Raw genomic sequence first — 24,270 nt, 5'->3', positions numbered from 1 at the left:
AAATAGCATCATCATACATTCTGAAACTTACTTTCGCAAATTCGTCATAAAATGCCACACAGCAGTTCTTCAATTACGATATGCTACATTTACCCCCAAATACTGCTACTATAATTTTTTTTTGTTATTTTCTTACATATATCTGAAACGATACTTTCTTTTTAAAGAGAGCTCGTAAGATCCTTAAGATACTGACATGGGGGAACAAAAACTTAAAAGCTAAAATATTCAATTTCATTAACTCAAAATATCTGCTTTCAAAATTTTAATTTTAAAATTAAGAATAACTTTTACAATATTGATACTCATGTTCTCTTAAGCTGTTAAAGACCACATGAATCATGTTGAAATATTAAAATGCATATGTTTACTTTAACGAGTTAAAAATCCTGATCCAAATAATGAACAAGACACAAATGTAAAACAGTATAATTGATGATTAAACTCAACTGGCTTCAAAAAAATATGAAGAGGAAAGTAAAACTCGACATGTTTCAAGCATTCAAATATAAGCGCCCGTTCTCAAGACTTGTCAGGCGTGAATGACTTGTGACTTTAACTATTGGACTCTCAAAACATGTCTATTTTTATTATCATCTATTATTTTATAAATCAATGAAGTTTTTATATTTTTGATTCAGTTTCTTGGGATTATCCATATAGTAACAGAGAATCTATCTATATTATATAAAACGCTAATACGTACGTATGTATGTATCAATAAAACCGATGATATTTCTTTTCTCGCGCTGGCAACAGTTTTCATTTTTAATTGATTGGATTCGGCGCGCAAGAGCCCGTAGTGAGCAAAATTAAGGTTTAGAATTGCTTCGGAGAAATTTGAATTGTTAACAATGACTTAAACAAAAAGTTTTATTTTAGCTGATAAATACTATATTATAATTTTAACTTTTTCTATGACTATACTTATTTTCTTACTCTTTGTTTTTTTTACATTTTATATTTTTGTGATAAAATAAAGAACTTATAGTTGTTCTGCTTCTGAACACTGATGAAAACGCAAAATGATGGGCTTCATCAACAATCAAAAATATATACATTTATTTTACAAATTCCATATTAGCGTGGCGTCATTCAGAGAATTAAAAATACAAAATTATCTTTAGCGAAGCCGATGCTTTACATCCGGCGTTCAGTGGCAAACTACTATTTCATATTGTTTTACAACACATGGCTTTAGCCCTTTTGTGGGAAAGACTTTAAAACAAAACTTACAACAGTTACTTTTCTCAACAACTGAAATTTAGAATAGTGTGATTAAGAAAAATATGTGAACTGTTTGCAATTTCAAATTGATATTGAAATGTACAGGTTTAGAATTTTCTACAGTGAAAAGTTTTCGGAACTTCAGTGTTCAAAAAAGTATACAAAAACTAGACGTTAAGAACGTATCCAATGAGCGAGTAAAGCGAGCATCGGATTGCGAGGCCATCCGAAATGAACTGCGAAAGCAGTTCCGGGGGTTGGCGAGCACCAGCGAGCAGGGGGCGAAGCCTCCTAGTATTATATAAAACGCTAATACGTACGTATGTATGTATGTATCAATAAAACCGATGATATTTCTTTTCTCGAGCTGGCAACAGTTTTCATTTTTAATTGATTGGATTCGGCGCGCAAGAGCACGTAGTGAGCAACCAGATAACAATAACCAGAGTGAGCATTATCAGGTTGTTCAATTCAGATTCATGTACTAAAAACATGACAATATTTAATTTAAACTCAATTGGGTATACTATAGCCTACGTCACAGGTTGTGTTATTCCTACTAAATTTAACCCATGAACGGCATTTTCTGCTAGCCTAACTTCAAGCCACAAATAAACAAACGAAGTGTTTGATCGTTTAAATAGCTGCTCGCCAGATTTTATTGCATTATAAAGAAAAGTAATTGATATTCGATTTTTGATTAATAATTGATTTATGTGGATAGTGGCATTTATGTGGATAGTGGCATAGAATTTAGCATTGCGTCATGGTAAATGTTATTCCTACTAAGTGGAAGTTGTTGTGTTTTTTTTATATTATACCCAATTAGGAATTAATTAATTAATTGAAGTGAGAATGCTATAAAAGGCCGCTGTTGAATTGATATTTTTCTACTGGGAGCTACCTAAACGTCTAAAAAACGTTTGAATGCATTGAATTTTTTTACACTGACTGAGCAAAACTCATGGGGTAGCAGGGCTCTGATTTGTGGATGGACAGCACGCGTGACCAACGCCACCTGGTGGCCTCCGCGACTGTCTCAGCTGTGTGTTAGACACTGCTTGAAGTGGTTGTGTGAGTGATCAGGTAAAATCCAACGCCGTCGTGAGTTGACGGCATTCGAACGCGGCATGGTTGTAGCTGCTCAACGCATTGGACATTCCATTTCGGAAGTGGTTCAGGAATCTGGCTTCCCAAGGTCAACCGTGTCTAGAGTTTACCGAGAATGGGTGAATGAGGGTGTCACAGTCCACAACAGACACCATACCTGGCGTCCACAGGCCCTAAATGACCGAGACAGGCGAAACATGAGACGAGTGGTAACTCGAGATAGGAGAGCAAATGTGCAACAAATCACTGCTGAATTCAACACTGGCCGTGATAGAGACGTGTTTCAGTGGACAATCCGTCGGAACATGCGTGTTCTCGGGTATGAGAGTCGTCGCCCCACACGTGTGCCACTGCTAACCCAGCGTCATCGGACAATTCGGCGTGCATTTGACACCAATCACCACGGATGGACACTGCAACAGTGGTGTAACATGATCTGGTCTGACGAATCACGTTATCAACTGTTCCATGCTGATGGGAGCACCGTGTGTGGCGCACACCGCACGAAGCGATCGATCCAGCATGCCAAGTGGGCACAGTCCAGGCCGGTGGCCTATCAGTCAAGGTGTGGGGTGCATTTTCGTGGCATGGAATGGGCCCCCTGGTCATTCTGGGTGCCACATTGACTGGTCAGCGGCATCTTCAGCTGGTAGGAGACCATCTCCACCCTTTTTTTCATGTTTCAACACCCTGATGACATTGCTGTATATCAGGATGACAACGCAGCCCCACATCGCCCCAATATCGTCCGTGCCTGGTTCGACGAGCATGCAGGTGAGATACAACGACTGAATTGGCCACCTCGAAGTCCTGATATGAACCCCATTGAGCATATCTGGGGTGCCCTCGACATCAGGCTCAGGGCATTGAATCCTCAACCCACGAACAGGCCACAATTGGCAGCCACTCTGCAGGATGTGTGGTGCCAACTACCTCCGGACGTGTCCCAGAGCCTTGCAGACTCACCTCCACACCGTATCGCTGCACTCCGCCGGGTCAGAGAGGGGCCGACCAGATATTAGGTGGGTATCCCATGAGTTTTGCTCAGTCAGTGTATATTTCGCGTTTATTTATGCATTGAATTTTCACGCTTTAAAATGCAGAATATTAGTGAAGCAATATTTGATAATTTATTTTGCTAATATGTTTCTTATTTAGCTAATGTTTTGATTTTTTTCACCATGTACAATCTAAATAGCTAATATACTTTTTTAAAAGCCAATAAGAACATTGGTAGAATTCATCTACATAAGTACAATACTATGTCTTTGATGATAAAATACTATGTCTTTGATGATAATATATTATGTCTTTGTGCTAGAACATTGTGTTCATTGGCGAGCGAGCGCAGCGAGCCATGGTTCACGGCGTGAACCACATAGGATTGCGTAGCAATTCTCGGGGGTTGGCGAGCGTTAGCGAGCAGGGGGCGGAGCCTCCTAGAATTAAATTATTTCACTCGGTATTAAAATAAGTTTTACGTAAGATAAAGGCATAGGTTCTTAGATTGAAAAAATAATAATTTATTACTTTCTAAAAAAATCAATACAGTACAATTTTTCTTTAGCTACAAGTTTTAACGTTTTTTAAGGACGTAAAAAAATTACGTTTAAAATTGAAATTTCAAAAGTCGAATGTGAAAATTGAATGTCCCCTAGCACCAGGAATCGAAAAAAAAAATAGTTTCAAGGACAGCTACTTCAAAGAGTGTTAGCGTTTCCGACTTACTCGTAGTTGTTTGAAAAGGTATTTTTTATCTATCGATTTCAAAGTTTATTCTACGTATATTTTAGGGTATACTTTAGGAGTATTTCGATCGAGTTTATTTTTACACCCTTATTTGTTTAAAATTATTATATAATTTGCTTAAAATAAATTATTCAAGCTATATGATTTAATGCATTTATAGTATAATAGTAAACGAGGCTTCCATCGCATATCCTTAACCTTGATACCGCTATCATTAAATAAATGGAATAAGCTTAGATAAATAATAAAAGTTAATTTTTTTCTCGTTTTAGTTTTCAAGGAATAATACGTTTCGATAAAACAGATTTCATTCTGGAAATTACGAAATTATTGAGTAGGTTCCTCGTGGCAATATCATTCTTATCCTTCTATGGCGAAATATAGGAAAATTTGGTTTTCTCAGTCTCTGTAAAAAGTATGTTAACCTTCTCGCCGCGTATTTTTTTTTCTCTTTATAGAAATATGTTCGAAATTCGTATTTTTCATTGAATTTTTTTTTTTTAAATCAGAAGATTCTAAAATTGGCCCGATTATTTTTATTATCATTACAAATTTCAAATTTTAGTTTTTGCTGCTTAACAAAATGAGGCATTTTCCTAACTTCAAATAATATCTTGGGAATCTTGCTAAAGTTAAAAATTAAATAAAATAGTTTAGTGTATTATCCGGAAAAAAATCTAAATGGCATCTACAAGAAAGACTAAAAAATCTGATGAAATAATTAGTTGGATAGTTCTGTGAATCACATGTGGTCCGTTAATTAAAAATTTAATTTCACAACTAAGATGTTGGAACGACATTTAAGATACTAAGATATTTTAAGATGCTTTAAAATCGACAGCTCTTTATGATCTGTATCTTTATACTCTTGGTAGTGACTTATAAAACATCAACACTATTTTAGATAATCTATGTTGAAGTCACAGGAAACAAAAAAAAAAGACAATCAATAATTTTATTCATTTTCCGAAAAAAATAGTATGCTTAGTAAACAGTCAGCTGTTCTGCATCAAATAATTTTAAACAGCGGAATGTTCTTAATTTCTTAACAACGTTTTATTCATAGCTAGCAGACAATAATTCTAAGTTTTATTTAAAAAAAATTGACAGTAATTTAAAATGGAAATTTACTTTAAAGAAAACCTAAATTAAAGTACTGAAAAAATTGATTAGTATTTTAATGAGGAAATAATATACGTAGTTTGCGTAAAGAATAAGATTTTTAAAAATTTTAAAATTTAATTAAATAGTTGGTAGAAAAATTCTGCGAAAAACTCCCGGACTGGTGATTAAAAAATTTATTTTAAGATTAAGACGATGTTTAAATGTTGAGAAATTTTAAGATGCTTAAAAATGTTGACTACGTATTCGTATTAAATAGTACATTATATATTGAAGAAATAGTTAAAATAGTTGAAGAATAGTTTATAGTTTCAAAAAAATAAAAAGATTAGCAATCAGTTATTAGCGAAAAATATGAATGAAAGTTAACGCTGCGCGCACGAAGTCAAGTTTCTCGTAAATTAATCACATTTTAATATTAATCGCCCCATTTAAATATTTCTCCATTTTCGCCAAATTACTTTTTTAAAAATAATTAATTTTAATATTTCTCAGTTTCTACTAAATAAAAACAGTTGAAACTTTAGAATTTTCAATTGAAAAATATGTAGATTAATATGGTATAAGAAAATTCATACCTTATAATTCAAAATTTTTTCATTCTCAATTTAATTAAAAAAAAAATAATAAATAATTATAAAAAATTATTTTTTTATGAAATTATCTTTGGATAAATGAGATTTATTGAGTGGTTTCAATTTTTTATTTTTTGAATTGTTTAACTAGTTTTTAAAGTATGACTAAAAACGCAAAAAGTGAAATTTACATTAAGGTGTCCAAACTTTGAATCGCTCTCCTGACCAAACGGTGGGGACCACATTTCCCAGATTGCGGCTACCCCCTATATTTTGATGATTAAGAATCCAAATATGTAAAAAAATAGACGTTTATTCAAAGAAAGTACGTTTTGAGTACACTAAATAATTAGCATGTTTGAGGACACTCTCAGAAACCATTAAGATCGGCACTTAGTACGTGAAAATCCGATCATTAGAACGAAAGTTATTCAGGGTGATATTATTATTATTATTATATTTTTGTCTTTGCAGACTTACTTTCACTTAGTTTATTGAATTAACGACAAAGTTTCTGCCGTGTGATGGCAATATTTATATTTCTTTTTCAGTTAATGTAAATAATAGCGTTATGCACGCATGTAATTAGTGGGTAATAACTCTCTCTTTATATATATATATATATATATATATATATATATATATATATATATATATATATATATATATATATATATATATATATATATATATATATATATATATATATATATATATATATATATATATATATATATTGATAGATAGCACATTGAAGACTAAGGTTCTGCGACTGACCCATGTTTGAATTCGTGTTTTGCTTAAGGGGCAATTTTACAAAATACAGCGATTATTTTTTTATACCAAAATTAAATGGATTCTGAATTTAAGTAGATGGATCAAATATAAATGAGACTCATTTAATTGCATGATACGATCCCCGTGGCAGAACTCGGCGACATTGTCACAGAGCAGAATGTTAGAGTTTTTGGAGAAAGATTTTTCATTTGGGAAAGGAAAAATTTTCGTTTTCCTCTCTGCATGAATTTTCAAAAAATTTTTTTTATTTTCTGCAGAATTTTTTTTTTCAAATATGTCTTTCTTGCGCATCAAAGAGGAAAGAAATAATCTTGATTTTTCTATTCTCATTTGAAATTTAAAAAATAAAGAAAAAAAAAAGTTAATAACTGGTTTTAGCTAGAATTTGAAATTAATAACATAAAATAAAGAATTCAGAAGGCTCGAAAGTTTAAAAGATAGTTCGGTCCAGAAATGATGCTCTTTCTTTCATTTTTTTTCCTTTAAAGAACGCCATATTTTACATACACTTAATTTGAGCATCTCTTTTTTAAAGAGTCCTACTTAAGTGATTCGTGTTCTTTATTTTGGGAGTCCTGCACGGATTTTAAGATTTTAATTTATTATCGTTTAATTTATTTGCGAATTTTAATTTGTATAATGATTTACGAAATTCCAAATCTCATTTTTCCGGCTACAAAATACGAGAATATCATCTATTATATTAGGATTAAAAATATACTACTTTTAAAATTTTAAATTTTGATACATTTTTATTCTATACTTTCTTCTAAAATAACATTTTTGTTACTTTAAATAAACGTTTTGTAATTGGCATAATTAAAAGTATCTTAAAACAAAATATTAGTGCTAGAGAAGTTTGTCGCAGAAAGCCCGAAAAAATTCTGCCAAGGGGGGGGGGACTATTTATATTCTCATTGTCATGGTAACAATATAACTTTATCTAGAATCTAAATAATTGTTTGGCAGTATTTAGTTTTTGATAATTTTTTTTGAGTAACTTTAATCATAAGCGAGCGGTAACTTTACTAACGCAGTTGCACAGAACATAATAATTAAATTTTCAATAAGAGGTCAAGATGTCAAATTTATTGAAATTTTGAGCAGATTGCTGGCATCATTTGGTGATGATACCCACCCTGCCCGAGATCTCAAGTATGCAAATGTCACAAGTTATTTAAACAAGGCCCTTAATAAATGGAATATTTGTCTCATATGCTCTTCGACCAAGAGCGAGTTTTATGACAGAGACGACAGGACTGTAATGATAGACATAATGACCGACGAAGGAAAGTTCGATAACTAAATGCGATGACAAAGATGAGTTATGGATGTATGCAAAGCATAATTAATGACTATTTGGAATATCGAAAAGTCTCAGCGGGGTGGCTACCTAGAATTTCAAACAATAAACAAAAAGATGCAAGAAAAGACATTTGTCAAAAGCCGAAGTAACACAACAAAAGTTACAGACATTTCCCTGGATTACAGTTAATCATCCTCTATACAGTCTGGATTCGTTATTTTCAGATTACCGTTTATTTGGGCCCCTTAAATAAACTTACTGAAAACTTAAAAAACTCGAAATTTCAACACTCACTACAATAATTGATAGAATCAATCACTTTAAAAACCATAATACAACGAATCAAATGGTATAAAATATTATTACAATTAAAGGGAAAAATATAATGTCATTTATTGATTTTTAGAATCAGGTCATTAAATATTAGCCAACAAATTAGTTGATAGAATGAAAGAAACAAACTTTTGAACTTGAACGGCATGAAACCGTTTATGTGCTCGTTACTTAGGAAAAATGGGGAAAACACTTGATTCTTCTGCACTTTAACTGAGCACTTCAGTTATTCTGCAAATTATCTTGATAGAGATTCTCGACTCCGAGATCTTAGTTTTCCTTATGTTAGAAAAATTAAGAAGGGAAAGACAAAACTTATCCATCGAAATACAATTATTATATTGCTCTTACGACATTAAAATGTAATGATTGCAATTTAATGATCTTTAATTTTCCCTCAGGATATCAAGAAAAATGAGCAAGAAGCCTTGTAAAGACCTAAAAGTCATTAATGGTAAGGTAAGGTAACTCTAGGTAAGTTTTACTAGCTTAAAAAATATGAGGCTCTAGTTATTGAAGAAATGGTATGATACTGTTCTAAAGGTAAGCTTAGTAATAATACTTAATTATAAGGTAAGTTATTTATTTATCCTGAACTATATTCAAAGTAATCGTATAGCTAATCTAATATTGCGCTTTTTGTGCGGGTAAAAATTTTTTATAAAAAAGCGCAAAATTTGGTCCGGGTTCTTTTCTTCCGGTTGGTAGATTTTTGGGTAGTTCCAGGTATCCCGTCACACATCCCGCTGGTAAAATCACAATCCTACGTTCGCCTTAGATTACATGCAACGAAATTCGGTCGTTCCGTCATCTGATTGCGTTTGCGTTTCCATACTTTTGTTTCTTTTTTTCTGTCTTTTCCATTTTTCATTGTGTTCTAAGACTTTTCCCACTTTGTTTGACCATGTTTTTTAACATTTTTCTGAATTCTTTTTTTCCAATTTGCCTTTTCCACGTTTTATTTAATGTTGTTCATTTTTTTGTTTATTTTCTAAATTTTTTTCCAATGATGCATTTTAATTTTTCTTTTATTTTTACAATTTCTCCATTATGTTTTTCTTCTATTTTTTCCCATTGCGTGATTGTTATATTTTATCCTTCGTGTTTTTTTTCTACATTTTTTTTTCATTGCTTTCTAATTTTTATCCATTGTTTTTTTCCCATTGTGCTTTCTCTATCTTTTCCATTGTGTTTTTCAAATTTTTTACATTGTGTTTTTAAAATTTTTTTCATTGTGTTTTTCAAATTTTTTCCATTCTGTTTTTCAAATTTTTTCCATTCTGTTTTTCAAATTTTTTCATTGTGTTTTTCTAATTTTTCCCGTTGTGTTTTTGTATTTTTTCCAATGTGTTTTTCGATTTTTTCCAGTGTATTTTAATCATTCTGTTTTCTTATTTTTATTTTTTGCATTGTGTTCCTCCGATTTTTCCAGTGTGCTTTTTCTAATTTTCATGGTGTTTTTTCCATATTTTTCAATTGAGTGTTTCCAATTTTTCCATTGCTGTTTTTCAGATGAGTTTTTTTTTTTTCGTTTTGTTTTTTAAATTTTTTACAGTGTTTTTTTTTTCCATTGTGTTTTTTTTTTCAGAGTGATTTTTTTTCTCTCAATTTTTCCCTTGTGCTTTTTCCATTGAGTTTCATTTTCCAATTTTTGATTGTGAATTTTTGAGATTGATACTGATTTTCCAATTTTTGATATTTTCCATTATGCGAATCTTATACTTTTTCCTTCGTATTTTTTTCTATATTTTTCTTCAATGCTTTCTATTTTTTTCCATTTTATTTTTTTTTCTTTTCGTTTCCATTGTGTCTACTAATTCTGATTTTTCCATTGTGCTTCCTCCATTTTTTCTCAGTATTTTATTTTTTTTTCATTTTGTTTTTAAATTTTTGGAGTCTTTTTTTTATTTTTCCATTGTGCTTTTTAATTTTTTCTCGAAGGATATTTTCTTTCTTTTTTTCCATTTTGTTTTTTCCGTTTGAATTTCATTTTCCAATTTGTTATATTGATTTTTTAATATTGTTGTTGATTTTCCAATTTTTGATATCTTCCAGAGTGTGATTCTTATATTTTTTTCTTCGTATTTTTTTCTAAATTTTCCTTCAATGCTATCTAATTTTTTTTCATTGTTATTTTCTCTTTCGGATTTTTCCATTGTGTTTACTAAATTCTGCTATTTCCATTTTTCCGTTGAGCTTTCTCTATTCTTTCCATTGTGTTTCTATTCTGTTTTTTTCTTCCTCAATTTTTTTTCTCCATTTTTTCCAGGAATTTCCAGTGTATTTTTTCTATTTTCCATTGTGTTTTTCCGATTTTTCAATTTTTTTTTTCAGTGTGTTCTTTACATTTCTATTTTTTCCATCATCAGTCATTTTCCATTTTCAGTGTGATTCAATCAGTTCTGTCAGTGTAATTTCCATTGGTATTTTCTCGCTGCGTTTTTTATTTTGTGTGTGTTCTCTATTGGTTTTTTTCGGTGTGTTTTCAGTTGATTTTTTATCAGTGTGTTTTCCATTGTTTTTTTTCTTAATGTGTTTAACTGTTATTTCCATTTTTTGCGTTGTGTTTTCCTTACTATTCGGTGTGTTTTCAATTCATATTTTAAGGTATTTTCCACTGGTTTTCTTTCAGTATTTTTATATTTTTTTCCAGTGTGTTCAGCTTTTTTTGGGTGTTTTCCATCATCCATTTTTTTCGCAATACTTTGTTTTACAGTTTCTTCTCATTTTTGTTTAAATTTTAACTTTCTATTTTTTATTACTACTGATAAATTCCATCCGTGACTTTTGTAGTGGTGTTTTTTATTATTTTTCATTTTTCAGTTTTTTAATGTTTTTATTTATTTCTAATTTTCAAGTTTTTTTTCCTCTCAAATTTTCAAGTTATTATTTTCATTACTTATCAATTTTTCTTCCTCTTTTCGTTGTCTTTTAGGTTCTAGTTTTTTACAATGTATTTACCTTTTTTTTGTTCTTTATACTTCAAGTGTCTGGTCATGTTTTGTCACCCCATTTCGTACTTTCTTCTTTTTTAATAGTCTCATTGCTTTCCAACGCATATCAAGTTTATTTATTTATTGTTTCAAATTATTGCCGAATACGTAAATAAGATATTTCATTGAATGTGTCAATATCAGTATGTTTTATAATTTTTTATCAGTGTATTCAGTTTTATTTTCCAATTCTTGATCCAGTTTTTTCGATTCATGACATGCATGCCTCGTGCAACCGTTCATTCAACTCTTGCTTTGACTCCTTGTTTTTCGTACTTTTCTTCTTTATTTTTACAACTGACTAATTCCCCATTCCACGTGTTTGTTTTTTCGTTTTTTTATTTTTTTTCCATTGGTTTTCGATTTTTTTTAGCTTTTCAGTTTTTTTAAATTCTTTTTTCATTTAGCTTTTCATTCAATGTGTCTACCAAATTTTTCCGAATTAATTTTCATTTCGTTTTCTAGTGTTTATCTAATATGTTTCACGGCACTTCATTCAATTTCTTTCAAATTTTTTCCCTCCAATGTGATCACAACGGTTTTCAGTCCTAGCTTTAATAGATTCAAATATTCACATCATATTTTCTCTTCAATTCATTTTCATGTTTCCTGTGAACAGGAAAAAAAACGGTTTATTTTTAATTCTTATTTAATATATTTCAGCTTTTAAGGATTTTCTCGTTTTGAGAAGTGAACTTCATTCAACAGGGGTCTGTAATTATTTATGCACAATGACCTTTGTTTTGACGACCTTTGGATACTCACTGATAGCCGCAGCTCAACAACAGAACCCATATTGGCGGCAAAACCAGTATTTCCATCCTAAATTAATTAAAACTCTTTTCCCTTCAGCATAATATTCACCTGCTGTGGATTCCTTCTCACGTTGGTCTCTATAGCAACGACTTAGCGGATAGCCTGGATAAAGAGAATTGCAGCCTACCACACCCTACCTCTTCTGATCTCACCTATCTTGAACTTTACTCCCTAAAGAAATCTCAGCTTCTCAGGGACTGGCTGATTCCTCCCAACCACAATTGGTATAAAGGAAATAATCCTGGAGTTTCTTTGACTCTTTGAAAGAAGAGTCTGCACCACCCTCTCCCGCCTAGCTACTGGTCATCTAAAGGGTTTACTATATTCCCAAGGAACTAAAACCTACTCCCTCTGCCGTCAATGCCATCTACACCGAGCTTCCGCCGATCATATCCTGGACTGTCTTGGTCTTCTCTGGGAAGACATCTACTCTACTCCTCTTTTGGTCTTCCAATCCTTTGAATCATTGCCCGAATCATTTTCTTTGAGCAGATTAAGAGAAACTGTCGCTTTTGAAGGACAAACACTGTAAGTAAAACGTTGCATTTTTATTTTTCTTTCTTAACTGTTTTATGTATTGCAATTCTGAAATTTTACACACCAGTCATGTAACCGTTTTTATAATAACTTATTAGAGATTCCAGCTCTCTTACGAGGGCTGCTATTTATATTTCTGGCCTTGGCAACAGTAAGTGTTACTAGGCGACCGCAGACGATTTTAATCGAAAGTTTGATATTTTTAAATATAAATTCAGCAGACGATCTACCATTATAGCTTCATTTGTGTTGTTGACAGTAATTTGAAAAGTTCTTCTCTTTCAAAAAATGGAATTGAATCGTGAACATTTTCGTGCCATTATTTTTCATAACTTTCGACATCGATTGTCAAGACAAGAGTGCTCCGATGATACTCACACAGAACTTAATCAACTTAAATTTTTTATAAACACACGAAATCTTTCCCGTTTTTTTCTTTCAAAGAGGAAAACATTTTCAAGAACGATCTCAATCAGAATTTTTGAACTCAATAAAAATTCTGTTAGTAATGAGGGTTTACCATTTTAAATAAATAGACTTTCTAGCACAAAATTTGGTTTTTACATTTTAATACTTTTACTACGTATTCTATTCATATCTTATTAATTACTTTACATTTTATAGGAGAGGATGTTCTCTTTATATGATGCAGAATAGTATTTTGTGATTCATCATGGCTCTGGTAAGAATTCTATTTTAGTGCTTCAATAAATTTCAGGCCATTCAACTATAACGACAGCACCTAAAATTGGAAAGGGATTTGGGATTTGATCACTTTTTCGGGCAAAGTAGACGGAAGGCTATGAGAGATGTCTGATAACAAAAATTGAAATAAATTCAGGCTCAAATTTACAAATATATCATAATTTACTTATTTTATGAAAGTTTCAAACGCGTCTTGTTTATAAATAAGTTTGGATTAAAGGTACGACAAGTAAGATAGTTTGGTTCCTATCGTCTTAAGATTTCTAATTCAGTCCCCAGTTGTAAAAATTGTTAACATGAGACACTAAAAGACCATTATTTTCTGTTGGGGTCAAGAGATACTACAATGGACTTACTTCACGGCTCTCCTATAGTTTCTTGTCTAGTTTATAGATTTTGTGTTAATATCCTCCTCAAGATTTTAAAAACATTTTAATTTGTAATACAATAATTTATTAATGAAGCCAGCTCTAGGGTCGATGCGAGCCGGGTGCGGTATTCATATCGACCAGCCATTGACAGGATTAAGGCCCTGTTCATCTCTTTGGTGGGAGAAAACTCTGTCTCCTGCGCCATCACAGCTCTGATATAGGTTCTTGTCTAGTTAATAGGTTTTGTGTTATTAATATCCTCCTCAAGATTTTTTAAGCATTTCAATTTTTAATACAATAACTTATTTACGAAAGCCAGCTCTAGGGTCGATGCGGGCCGGGTGCGGAATTCATATCGCCCAGCCATTGACAGGATTCGGGCCCTGTTCACCTCATTGGTGGGAGAAAACTCTGTCCCCAGCGCCATCACAGCTCTGATATAGGTTCTTATCTAGTTAATAGGTTTTGTGTTATTAATATCCTCCTCAAGATTTTTCAAGCATTTCAATTTTTAATACAATAACTTATTTACGAAAGCCAGCTCTATGGTCGATGCGGGCCGGGTGCGGAATTCATATCGCCCAGCCATTGACAGGATTCGGGCCCTGTTCACCTCATTGGTGGGAGAAAACTCTGTCCCCTGCGCCATCACAGCTCTGATATAGGTTCTTATCTAGTTAATAGGTTTTGTGTTATTAATATCCTCCTCAAGATTTTTTAAGCATTTCAATTTTTAATACAATAACTTATTTACGAAAGCCAGCTCTAGGGTCGATGCGGGCCGGGTGCGGAATTCATATCGCCCAGCCATTGACAGGATTCGGGCCCTGTTCACCTCATTGGTGGGAGAAAAAGCCATCTCTAGGGTGGATGCGAGCCGGGTGCGGAATTCATATCGCCCAGCCATTGACAGGATTCGGGCCCTGCTCACTTCATTGGTGGGGGAAGAGCCAGCTCTAGGGTCGATGCGAGCCGGGTGCTGAATTCATATCGCTCAGCCATTGACAGGATTCGGGTCCTGTTCACCTCATTGGTGGGAGAAAACTCTGTCCCCTGCGCCATCACAGCTCTGATATAGGTTCTTGTCTAGTTTATAGGTTTTGTGTTATTAATATCCTCCTCAAGATATTTTAAGCATTTTAATTTGTAATACAATAATTTATTAATGAAGCCAGCTCTAGGGTCGATGCAAGCCGGGTGCGGAATTCATATCGCTCAGCCATTGACAGGATTCGGGTCCTGTTCACCTCATTGGTGGGAGAAAACTCTGTCCCCTGCGCCATCACAGGTCTGATATAGGTTTTTGTCTAGTTTATAGGTTTTGTGGTATTAATATCCTCCTCAAGATTTTTAAGCATTTTAATTTGTAATACAATAATTTATTAATGAAGCCATTTCTCGGGTGGATGCGAGCCGGGTGCAAAATTCATATCACCCAGCCATTGAAAGGATTCGGGCCCTGTTCACTTCATTGGTGGGAGAAGAGCCAGCTCTAGGGTATATGCGAGCCGGGTGCGTAATTCATATCGCCCAGCCAATGACAGGATTCGGGCCCTTTTCTCCTCATTAGTGGTTCCCTGCGCCATCACAGCTCTGATATAGGTTCTTGTCTAGTTTATAGGTTTTGTGTTATTAATAGCCTCCTCAAGATTTTTTAAGCATTTTAATTTGTTATACAATAATTTATTAATGAAGCCAGCTCTAGGGTCGATGCGAGCCGGGTGCGGTATTCATATCGACCAGCCATTGGCAGGATTAAGACCCTGTTCACCTCATTGGTGGGAGAAAACTCTGTCCCCTGCGCCATCACAGCTCTGATATAGGTTCTTGTCTAGTTTCTAGGTTTTGCGTTATTAATATCCTCCTCAAGATTTTTTAAGCATTTTAATTTATAATACAATAATTTATTAATGAAGCCAGCTCTAGGGTCGATGCAAGCCGGGTGCGGAATTCATATCGCTCAGCCATTGACAGGATTCGGGTCCTGTTCACCTCATTGGTGGGAGAAAACTCTGTCCCCTGCGCCATCACAGGTCTGATATAGGTTTTTGTCTGGTTTATAGGTTTTGTGGTATTAATATTCTCCTCAAGATTTTTAAGCATTTTAATTTGTAATACAATAATTTATTAATGAAGACATTTCTCGGGTGGATGCGAGCCGGTTGCGGAATTCATATCGCCCAGCCATAGACAGGATTCGGGCCCTGTTCACTTCATTGGTGGGAGAAGAGCCAGCTCTAGGGTCGATGCGAGCCGGGTGCGTAATTCATATCGCCCAGCCATTGACAGGATTCGGGCCCTTTTCACCTCATTAGTGGTCCCCTGTGCCATCACAGCTCTGATATAGGTTCTTGTCTAGTTTATAGGTTTTGTGTTATTAATATCCTCCTCAAGATTTTTTAAGCATTTTAATTTGTAATACAATAATTTATTAATGAAGCCAGCTCTAGGGTCGATGCGAGCTAACTGCGGAATTCATATCGCCCTGCCATTGACAGGTTTCGGGCCCTGTTCTCCTCATTGGTGGGAGAAAACTCTGTCCCCTGCGCCATTACAGCTCTGATATAGGTTCTTGTCTAGTTTATAGGTTTTGTGTTATTAATATCCTCCTCAAGATTTTTTAAGCATTTTAAGTTGTAATACAATAATTCATTAATGAAGCCAGCTCTAAGGTCGATGCGAGCCGGGTGCGGAATTAATATCGCCTAGCCATTGACAGGATTCGGGCCCTGTTCACCTCATTGGTGGGAGAAAACTCTGTCCCCTGCGCCCTCACTGCTATGATATAGGTTTTAGTCTAGTTTATAGGTTTTGTGTTATTAATATCCTCCTCAAGAATTTTTAAGCATTTTAATTTGTAATACAATAATTTATTAATGAAGCCAGCTCTAGGGTCGATGCGAGCCGGGTGCTGAATTCATATCGCTCAGCCATTGACAGGATTCGGGTCCTGCTCACTTCATTGGTGTGAGAAGAGCTAGCTCTAGGGTCGATGCGAGCCCGGTGCGTAATTCATATCGCCCAGCCATTGACAGGATTCGGGCCCTTTTCACCTCATTGGTGGGAGAAAACTCTGTCCCCTGCGCCATCACAGCTCTGATATAGGTTCTTGTCTAGTTTCTAGGTTTTGTGTTATTAATATCCTCCTCAAGACTTTTTAAGCATTTTAATTTGTAATACAATAATTTATTAATGAAGCCATCTCTAGGGTGGATGCGAGCCGGGAGCGGAATTCATATCGCCCAGCAATTTTATTTTATAACCGTCGTTGAACAGCCGACCCAATTTCATGGGTTTACGACTACTTACGTTCAACTCCGTAGCCTTGTAATTTTGAACCAATCCAGAAGACAAGGAAACTCCTGGATCAGTACCCCCAGAGGTATTGATTTGTTGTGGGAACATGGAGGACTTTGAGACTCGACAGATTTAACGTGCATCAGTCACCATTTACTGCACGGGGAGTCTTCGGCCGGCGAGGATCGAACCCACGACCTCTTGGATATGGGCCCAGCGCCCTACCGACCAGGCTATCCCGGCCCTCGCCCAGGGCCCTGTTCACCTCTTTGGTGGGAGAAAAAGCCATCTCTAGGGTGGATGCGAGCCGGGTGCGGAATTCATATCGCCCAGCCATTGACAGGATTCGGGCCCTGCTCACTTCATTGGTGGGGGAAGAGCCAGCTCTAGGGTCGATGCGAGCCGGGTGCTGAATTCATATCGCTCAGCCATTGACAGGATTCGGGTCCTGTTCACCTCATTGGTGGGAGAAAACTCTGTCCCCTGCGCCATCACAGCTCTGATATAGGTTCTTGTCTAGTTTATAGGTTTTGTGTTATTAATATCCTCCTCAAGATATTTTAAGCATTTTAATTTGTAATACAATAATTTATTAATGAAGCCAGCTCTAGGGTCGATGCAAGCCGGGTGCGGAATTCATATCGCTCAGCCATTGACAGGATTCGGGTCCTGTTCACCTCATTGGTGGGAGAAAACTCTGTCCCCTGCGCCATCACAGGTCTGATATAGGTTTTTGTCTAGTTTATAGGTTTTGTGGTATTAATATCCTCCTCAAGATTTTTAAGCATTTTAATTTGTAATACAATAATTTATTAATGAAGCCATTTCTCGGGTGGATGCGAGCCGGGTGCAAAATTCATATCACCCAGCCATTGAAAGGATTCGGGCCCTGTTCACTTCATTGGTGGGAGAAGAGCCAGCTCTAGGGTATATGCGAGCCGGGTGCGTAATTCATATCGCCCAGCCAATGACAGGATTCGGGCCCTTTTCTCCTCATTAGTGGTTCCCTGCGCCATCACAGCTCTGATATAGGTTCTTGTCTAGTTTATAGGTTTTGTGTTATTAATAGCCTCCTCAAGATTTTTTAAGCATTTTAATTTGTTATACAATAATTTATTAATGAAGCCAGCTCTAGGGTCGATGCGAGCCGGGTGCGGTATTCATATCGACCAGCCATTGGCAGGATTAAGACCCTGTTCACCTCATTGGTGGGAGAAAACTCTGTCCCCTGCGCCATCACAGCTCTGATATAGGTTCTTGTCTAGTTTCTAGGTTTTGCGTTATTAATATCCTCCTCAAGATTTTTTAAGCATTTTAATTTATAATACAATAATTTATTAATGAAGCCAGCTCTAGGGTCGATGCAAGCCGGGTGCGGAATTCATATCGCTCAGCCATTGACAGGATTCGGGTCCTGTTCACCTCATTGGTGGGAGAAAACTCTGTCCCCTGCGCCATCACAGGTCTGATATAGGTTTTTGTCTGGTTTATAGGTTTTGTGGTATTAATATTCTCCTCAAGAGTTTTAAGCATTTTAATTTGTAATACAATAATTTATTAATGAAGACATTTCTCGGGTGGATGCGAGCCGGTTGCGGAATTCATATCGCCCAGCCATAGACAGGATTCGGGCCCTGTTCACTTCATTGGTGGGAGAAGAGCCAGCTCTAGGGTCGATGCGAGCCGGGTGCGTAATTCATATCGCCCAGCCATTGACAGGATTCGGGCCCTTTTCACCTCATTAGTGGTCCCCTGTGCCATCACAGCTCTGATATAGGTTCTTGTCTAGTTTATAGGTTTTGTGTTATTAATATCCTCCTCAAGATTTTTTAAGCATTTTAATTTGTAATACAATAATTTATTAATGAAGCCAGCTCTAGGGTCGATGCGAGCTAACTGCGGAATTCATATCGCCCTGCCATTGACAGGTTTCGGGCCCTGTTCTCCTCATTGGTGGGAGAAAACTCTGTCCCCTGCGCCATTACAGCTCTGATATAGGTTCTTGTCTAGTTTATAGGTTTTGTGTTATTAATATCCTCCTCAAGATTTTTTAAGCATTTTAATTTGTAATACAATAATTTATTAATGAAGCCAGCTCTAGGGTCGATGCGAGCTAACTGCGGAATTCATATCGCCCAGCCATTGACAGGATTTGGGCCCTGTTCACCCCATTGGTGGGAGAAGAGCCAGCTCTAGGGTCGATGCGAGCCGGGTGCGTAATTCATATAGCCCAGCCATTGACAGGATTCGGGCCCTTTTCATCTCATTAGTGGTCCCCTGCGCCTTCACAGCTCTGATATAGATTCTTGTCCAGTTTATAGGTTTTGTGTTGTTAATATCCTCCAAGATTTTTTAAGCATTTTAATTTGAAATAAAATAATTTATTAATGAAGCCATCTCTAGGGTCGATGCGAGCCGGGTGCGGAATTCATATCGCCCAGCCATTGACAGGATTCGGGCCCTGTTCTCCTCATTGATGGGAGAAAACTCTGTCCCCTGCGCCATCACAGCTCTGATATAGGTTCTTGTCTAGTTTATAGGTTTTGTGTTATTAATATCCTCCTTAAGACTTTTTAAGCATTTTAATTTTTAATAAAATAATTTATTAATGAAGCCATCTCTAGGGTCGATGCGAGCCGGGTGCGGAATTCATATCGCCCAGCCATTAACAGGATTCGGGCCCTGTTCACCTCATTGGTGGGAGAAAACTCTGTCCCCTGCGCCATAACAGCTCTGATATAGGTTCTTTTCTAGTTTATAGGTTTTGTGTTATTAATATCCTCCTCAAGATTTTTTAAACATTTTAATTTGTAATACAATAATTTATTAATGAAGCCATCTCTAGGGTGGATGCGAGCCGGGTGCGGAATTCATATCGCCCAGCCATTGACAGGATTCGGACCCTGTACACCTCATTGGTGGGAGAAAACTCTGTCCCCTGCGCCATCACAGCTCTGATGTAGGTTCTTGTCTAGTTTATAGGTTTTGTGTTATTAATATCCTCCTCACGATTTTTTAAGCATTTTAATTTGTAATACAATAATTTATTAATGAAGCCAGCTCTAGGGTCGATGCAAGCCGGGTGCGGAATTCATATCGCTCAGCCATTGACAGGATTCGGGTCCTGTTCACCTCATTGGTGGGAGAAAACTCTGTCCCCTGCGCCATCACAGCTCTGATATAGATTCTTGTCTAGTTTTTAGGTTTTGTGTTGTTAATATCCTCCTCTAGATTTTTTAAGAATTTTAATTTGTAATACAATAATTTATTAATGAAGCCAGCTCTAGGGTCGATGCGAGCCGGGTGCGGAATTCATATCGCCTAGCCATTGACAGGATTCGGGCCCTGTTCACCTCATTGGGGGGAGAAAACTCGGTCCTCTGCGCCATCACAGCTCTGATATAGATTCTTGTCTAGTTTATAGGTTTTGTGTTATTAATATCCACCTCTAGACTTTTTAAGCATTTTAATTTGTAATGCAATAATTTATTAATGAAGCCAGCTCTAGGGTCGATGAGAGCCGGGTGCGGAATTCATATCGCCCAGCAATTGACAGGATTCGGACCCTGTTCACCTCATTGGTGGGAGAAAACTCTGTCCCCTGCGAAATCACAGCTCTGATATAGGTTCTTGTCTAGTTTATAGGTTTTGTGTTATCAATATCCTCCTCACGATTTTTTAAGCATTTTAATTTGTAATACAATAATTTATTAATGAAGCCAGCTCTACGGTCGATGCAAGCCGGGTGCGGAATTCATATCGCTCAGCCATTGACAGGATTCGGGTCCTGTTCACCTCATTGGTGGGAGAAAACTCTGTCCCCTGCGCCATCACAGGTCTGATATAGGTTTTTGTCTAGTTTATAGGTTTTGTGGTATTAATATCCTCCTCAAGATTTTTAAGCATTTTAATTTGTAATACAATAATTTATTAATGAAGCCATTTCTCGGGTGGATGCGAGCCGGGTTCAAAATTCATATCACCCAGCCATTGACAGGATTCGGGCCCTGTTCACTTCATTGGTGGGAGAAGAGCCAGCTCAAGGGTCGATGCGAGCCGGGTGCGTAATTCATATCGACCAGCCATTGACAGGATTCGGGCCCTTTTCTCCTCATTAGTGGTTCCCTGCGCCATCACAGCTCTGATATAGGTTCTTGTCTAGTTTATAGGTTTTGTGTTATTAATAGCCTCCTCAAGATTTTTTAAGCATTTTAATTTGTTATACAATAATTTATTAATGAAGCCAGCTCTAGGGTCGATGCGAGCCGGGTGCGGTATTCATATCGACCAGCCATTGGCAGGATTAAGGCCCTGTTCACCTCATTGGTGGGAGAAAACTCTGTCCCCTGCGCCATCACAGCTCTGATATAGGTTCTTGTCTAGTTTCTAGGTTTTGCGTTATTAATATCCTCCTCAAGATTTTTTAAGCATTTTAATTTATAATACAATAATTTGTTAATGAAGCCAGCTCTAGGGTCGATGCAAGCCGGGTGCGGACTTAATATCGCTCAGCCATTGACAGGATTCGGGTCCTGTTCACCTCATTGGTGGGAGAAAACTCTGTCCCCTGCGCCATCACAGCTCTGATATAGGTTCTTGTCTAGTTTCTAGGTTTTGTGTTATTAATATCCTCCTCAAGACTTTTTAAGCATTTTAATTTGTAATACAATAATTTATTAATGAAGCCATCTCTAGGGTGGATGCGAGCCGGGAGCGGAGTTCATATCGCCCAGCAATTGACAGGATTCGGGCCCTGTTCACCTCATTGATGGGTGAAAACTCTGTCCCCTGCGCCATCACAGCTCTGATATATGTTCTTGTCTAGTTTATACGTTTTGTGTTATTAATATCCTCCTCAAGAATTTTTAAGCATTTTAATTTTTAATACAATAATTTATTAATGAAGCCATCTCTTGGGTGGATGCGAGCCGAGAGCGGAATTCATATCGCCCAGCCATTGACAGGATTTGGGCCCTGTTCACCCCATTGGTGGGAGAAGAGCCAGCTCTAGGGTCGATGCAAGCCGGGTGCGTAATTCATATAGCCCAGCCATTGACAGGATTCGGGCCCTTTTCATCTCATTAGTGGTCCCCTGCGCCTTCACAGCTCTGATATAGGTTCTTGTCTAGTTTATAGGTTTTGTGTTATTAATATCCTCCTTAAGACTTTTTAAGCATTTTAATTTTTAATAAAATAATTTATTAATGAAGCCATCTCTAGGGTCGATGCGAGCCGGGTGCGGAATTCATATCGCCCAGCCATTAACAGGATTCGGGCCCTGTTCACCTCATTGGTGGGAGAAAACTCTGTCCCCTGCGCCATCACAGCTCTGATATAGGTTCTTGTCTAGTTTATAGGTTTTGTGTTATTAATATCCTCCCCAAGATTTTTTAAGCATTTTAATTTGTAATACAATAACTTATTAATGAAGCCATTTCTCGGGTGGATGCGAGCCGGGTGCGGAATTCATATCGCCCTGCAATTGACAGGATTCGGGCCCTGTTCACTTCATTGGTGGGAGAAGAGCCAGCTCTAGGGTCGATGCGAGCCGGGTGCGGAATTCATATTGCCAAGCCATTGACAGGATTCGGGCCTTGTTCACCTCATTGGTGGGTGAAAACTCTGTCCTCTGCGCCATCACAGCTCTGATATAGGTTCTTGTCTAGTTTATAGGTTTTGCGTTATTAATATCCTCCTCAAGATTTTTTAAGCATTTTAATTTGTAATACAATAATTTATTAATGAAGCCATCTCTAGGGTGGATGCGAGCCGGGTGCGGAATTCATATCGCCCAGCCATTGACAGGATTCGGACCCTGTACACCTCATTGGTGGGAGAAAACTCTGTCCCCTGCGCCATCACAGCTCTGATATAGGTTCTTGTCTAGTTTCTAGGTTTTGTGTTATTAATATCCTCCTCAAGACTTTTTAAGCATTTTAATTTGTAATACAATAATTTATTAATGAAGCCATCTCTAGGGTGGATGCGAGCCGGGAGCGGAATTCATATCGCCCAGCAATTGACAGGATTCGGGCCCTGTTCACCTCATTGATGGGTGAAAACTCTGTCCCCTGCGCCATCACAGCTCTGATATATGTTCTTGTCTAGTTTATACGTTTTGTGTTATTAATATCCTCCTCAAGAATTTTTAAGCATTTTAATTTTTAATACAATAATTTATTAATGAAGCCATCTCTAGGGTCGATGCGAGCCGGGTGCGGAATTCATATCGCCCAGCCATTGACAGGATTTGGGCCCTGTTCACCTCATTGGAGGGAGAAGAGCCAGCTCTAGGGTCGATGCGAGCCGGGTGCGTAATTCATATAGCCCAGCCATTGACAGGATTCGGGCCCTTTTCATCTCATTAGTGGTCCCCTGCGCCTTCACAGCTCTGATATAGATTCTTGTCCAGTTTATAGGTTTTGTGTTGTTAATATCCTCCTCAAGATTTTTTAAGCATTTTAATTTGAAATAAAATAATTTATTAATGAAGCCATCTCTAGGGTCGATGCGAGCCGGGTGCGGAATTCATATCGCCCAGCCATTGACAGGATTCGGGCCCTGTTCTCCTCATTGATGGGAGAAAACTCTGTCCCCTGCGCCATCACAGCTCTGATATAGGTTCTTGTGTAGTTTATAGGTTTTGTGTTATTAATATCCTCCTTAAGACTTTTTAAGCATTTTAATTTTTAATAAAATAATTTATTAATGAAGCCATCTCTAGGGTCGATGCGAGCCGGGTGCGGTATTCATATCGCCCTGCCATTAACAGGATTCGGGCCCTGTTCACCTCATTGGTGGGAGAAAACTCTGTCCCCTGCGCCATAACAGCTCTGATATAGGTTCTTTTCTAGTTTATAGGTTTTGTGTTATTAATATCCTCCTCAAGATTTTTTAAACATTTTAATTTGTAATACAATAATTTATTAATGAAGCCAACTCTAGGGTGGATGCGAGCCGGGTGCGTAATTCATATCGCCCAGCCATTGACAGGATTCGGACCCTGTACACCTCATTGGTGGGAGAAAACTCTGTCCCCTGCGCCATCACAGCTCTGATGTAGGTTCTTGTCTAGTTTATAGGTTTTGTGTTATTAATATCCTCCTTAAGACTTTTTAAGCATTTTAATTTTTAATAAAATAATTTATTAATGAAGCCATCTCTAGGGTCGATGCGAGCCGGGTGCGGAATTCATATCGCCCTGCCATTAACAGGATTCGGGCCCTGTTCACCTCATTGGTGGGAGAAAACTCTGTCCCCTGCGCCATAACAGCTCTGATATAGGTTCTTTTCTAGTTTATAGGTTATGTGTTATTAATATCCTCCTCAAG

The 24,270-nt window shown here is 36.7% G+C and overlaps 1 protein-coding gene and 1 long non-coding RNA gene across 2 annotated transcripts in view; both read left to right on the top strand.

Annotated features, from left to right (window-relative positions):
* Window positions 1-2,357: 2,357 nt before the first annotated feature.
* LOC147815974 (uncharacterized) lies at window positions 2,358-2,963 on the top strand. Its single transcript, XM_087156678.1, has one exon. The coding sequence runs from the start codon at window positions 2,358-2,360 to the stop codon at window positions 2,961-2,963; it is 606 nt and encodes a 201-aa protein (XP_087012804.1).
* Window positions 2,964-10,028: 7,065 nt separating this feature from the next.
* Window positions 10,029-24,270, top strand: part of LOC139425096 (uncharacterized) — a 45,551-nt gene continuing 31,309 nt past the window's right edge. Inside the window, exons 1-2 of the long non-coding RNA XR_015431488.1 lie at window positions 10,029-12,557; window positions 13,191-13,248. This is a non-coding gene — a long non-coding RNA (uncharacterized LOC139425096). The remainder of the gene's footprint in view (window positions 12,558-13,190; window positions 13,249-24,270) is intronic.

This window comes from Parasteatoda tepidariorum, chromosome 2, assembly GCF_982258835.1.
Source record: "Parasteatoda tepidariorum strain Cologne lab strain chromosome 2, Ptep-v5.0, whole genome shotgun sequence".
Classification (NCBI taxonomy): Eukaryota; Metazoa; Arthropoda; class Arachnida; order Araneae; family Theridiidae; genus Parasteatoda; species Parasteatoda tepidariorum.
The sequence above is the reverse complement of the archived record's forward strand: the minus strand, read 5'-3'. Positions and strand labels throughout refer to the sequence as shown.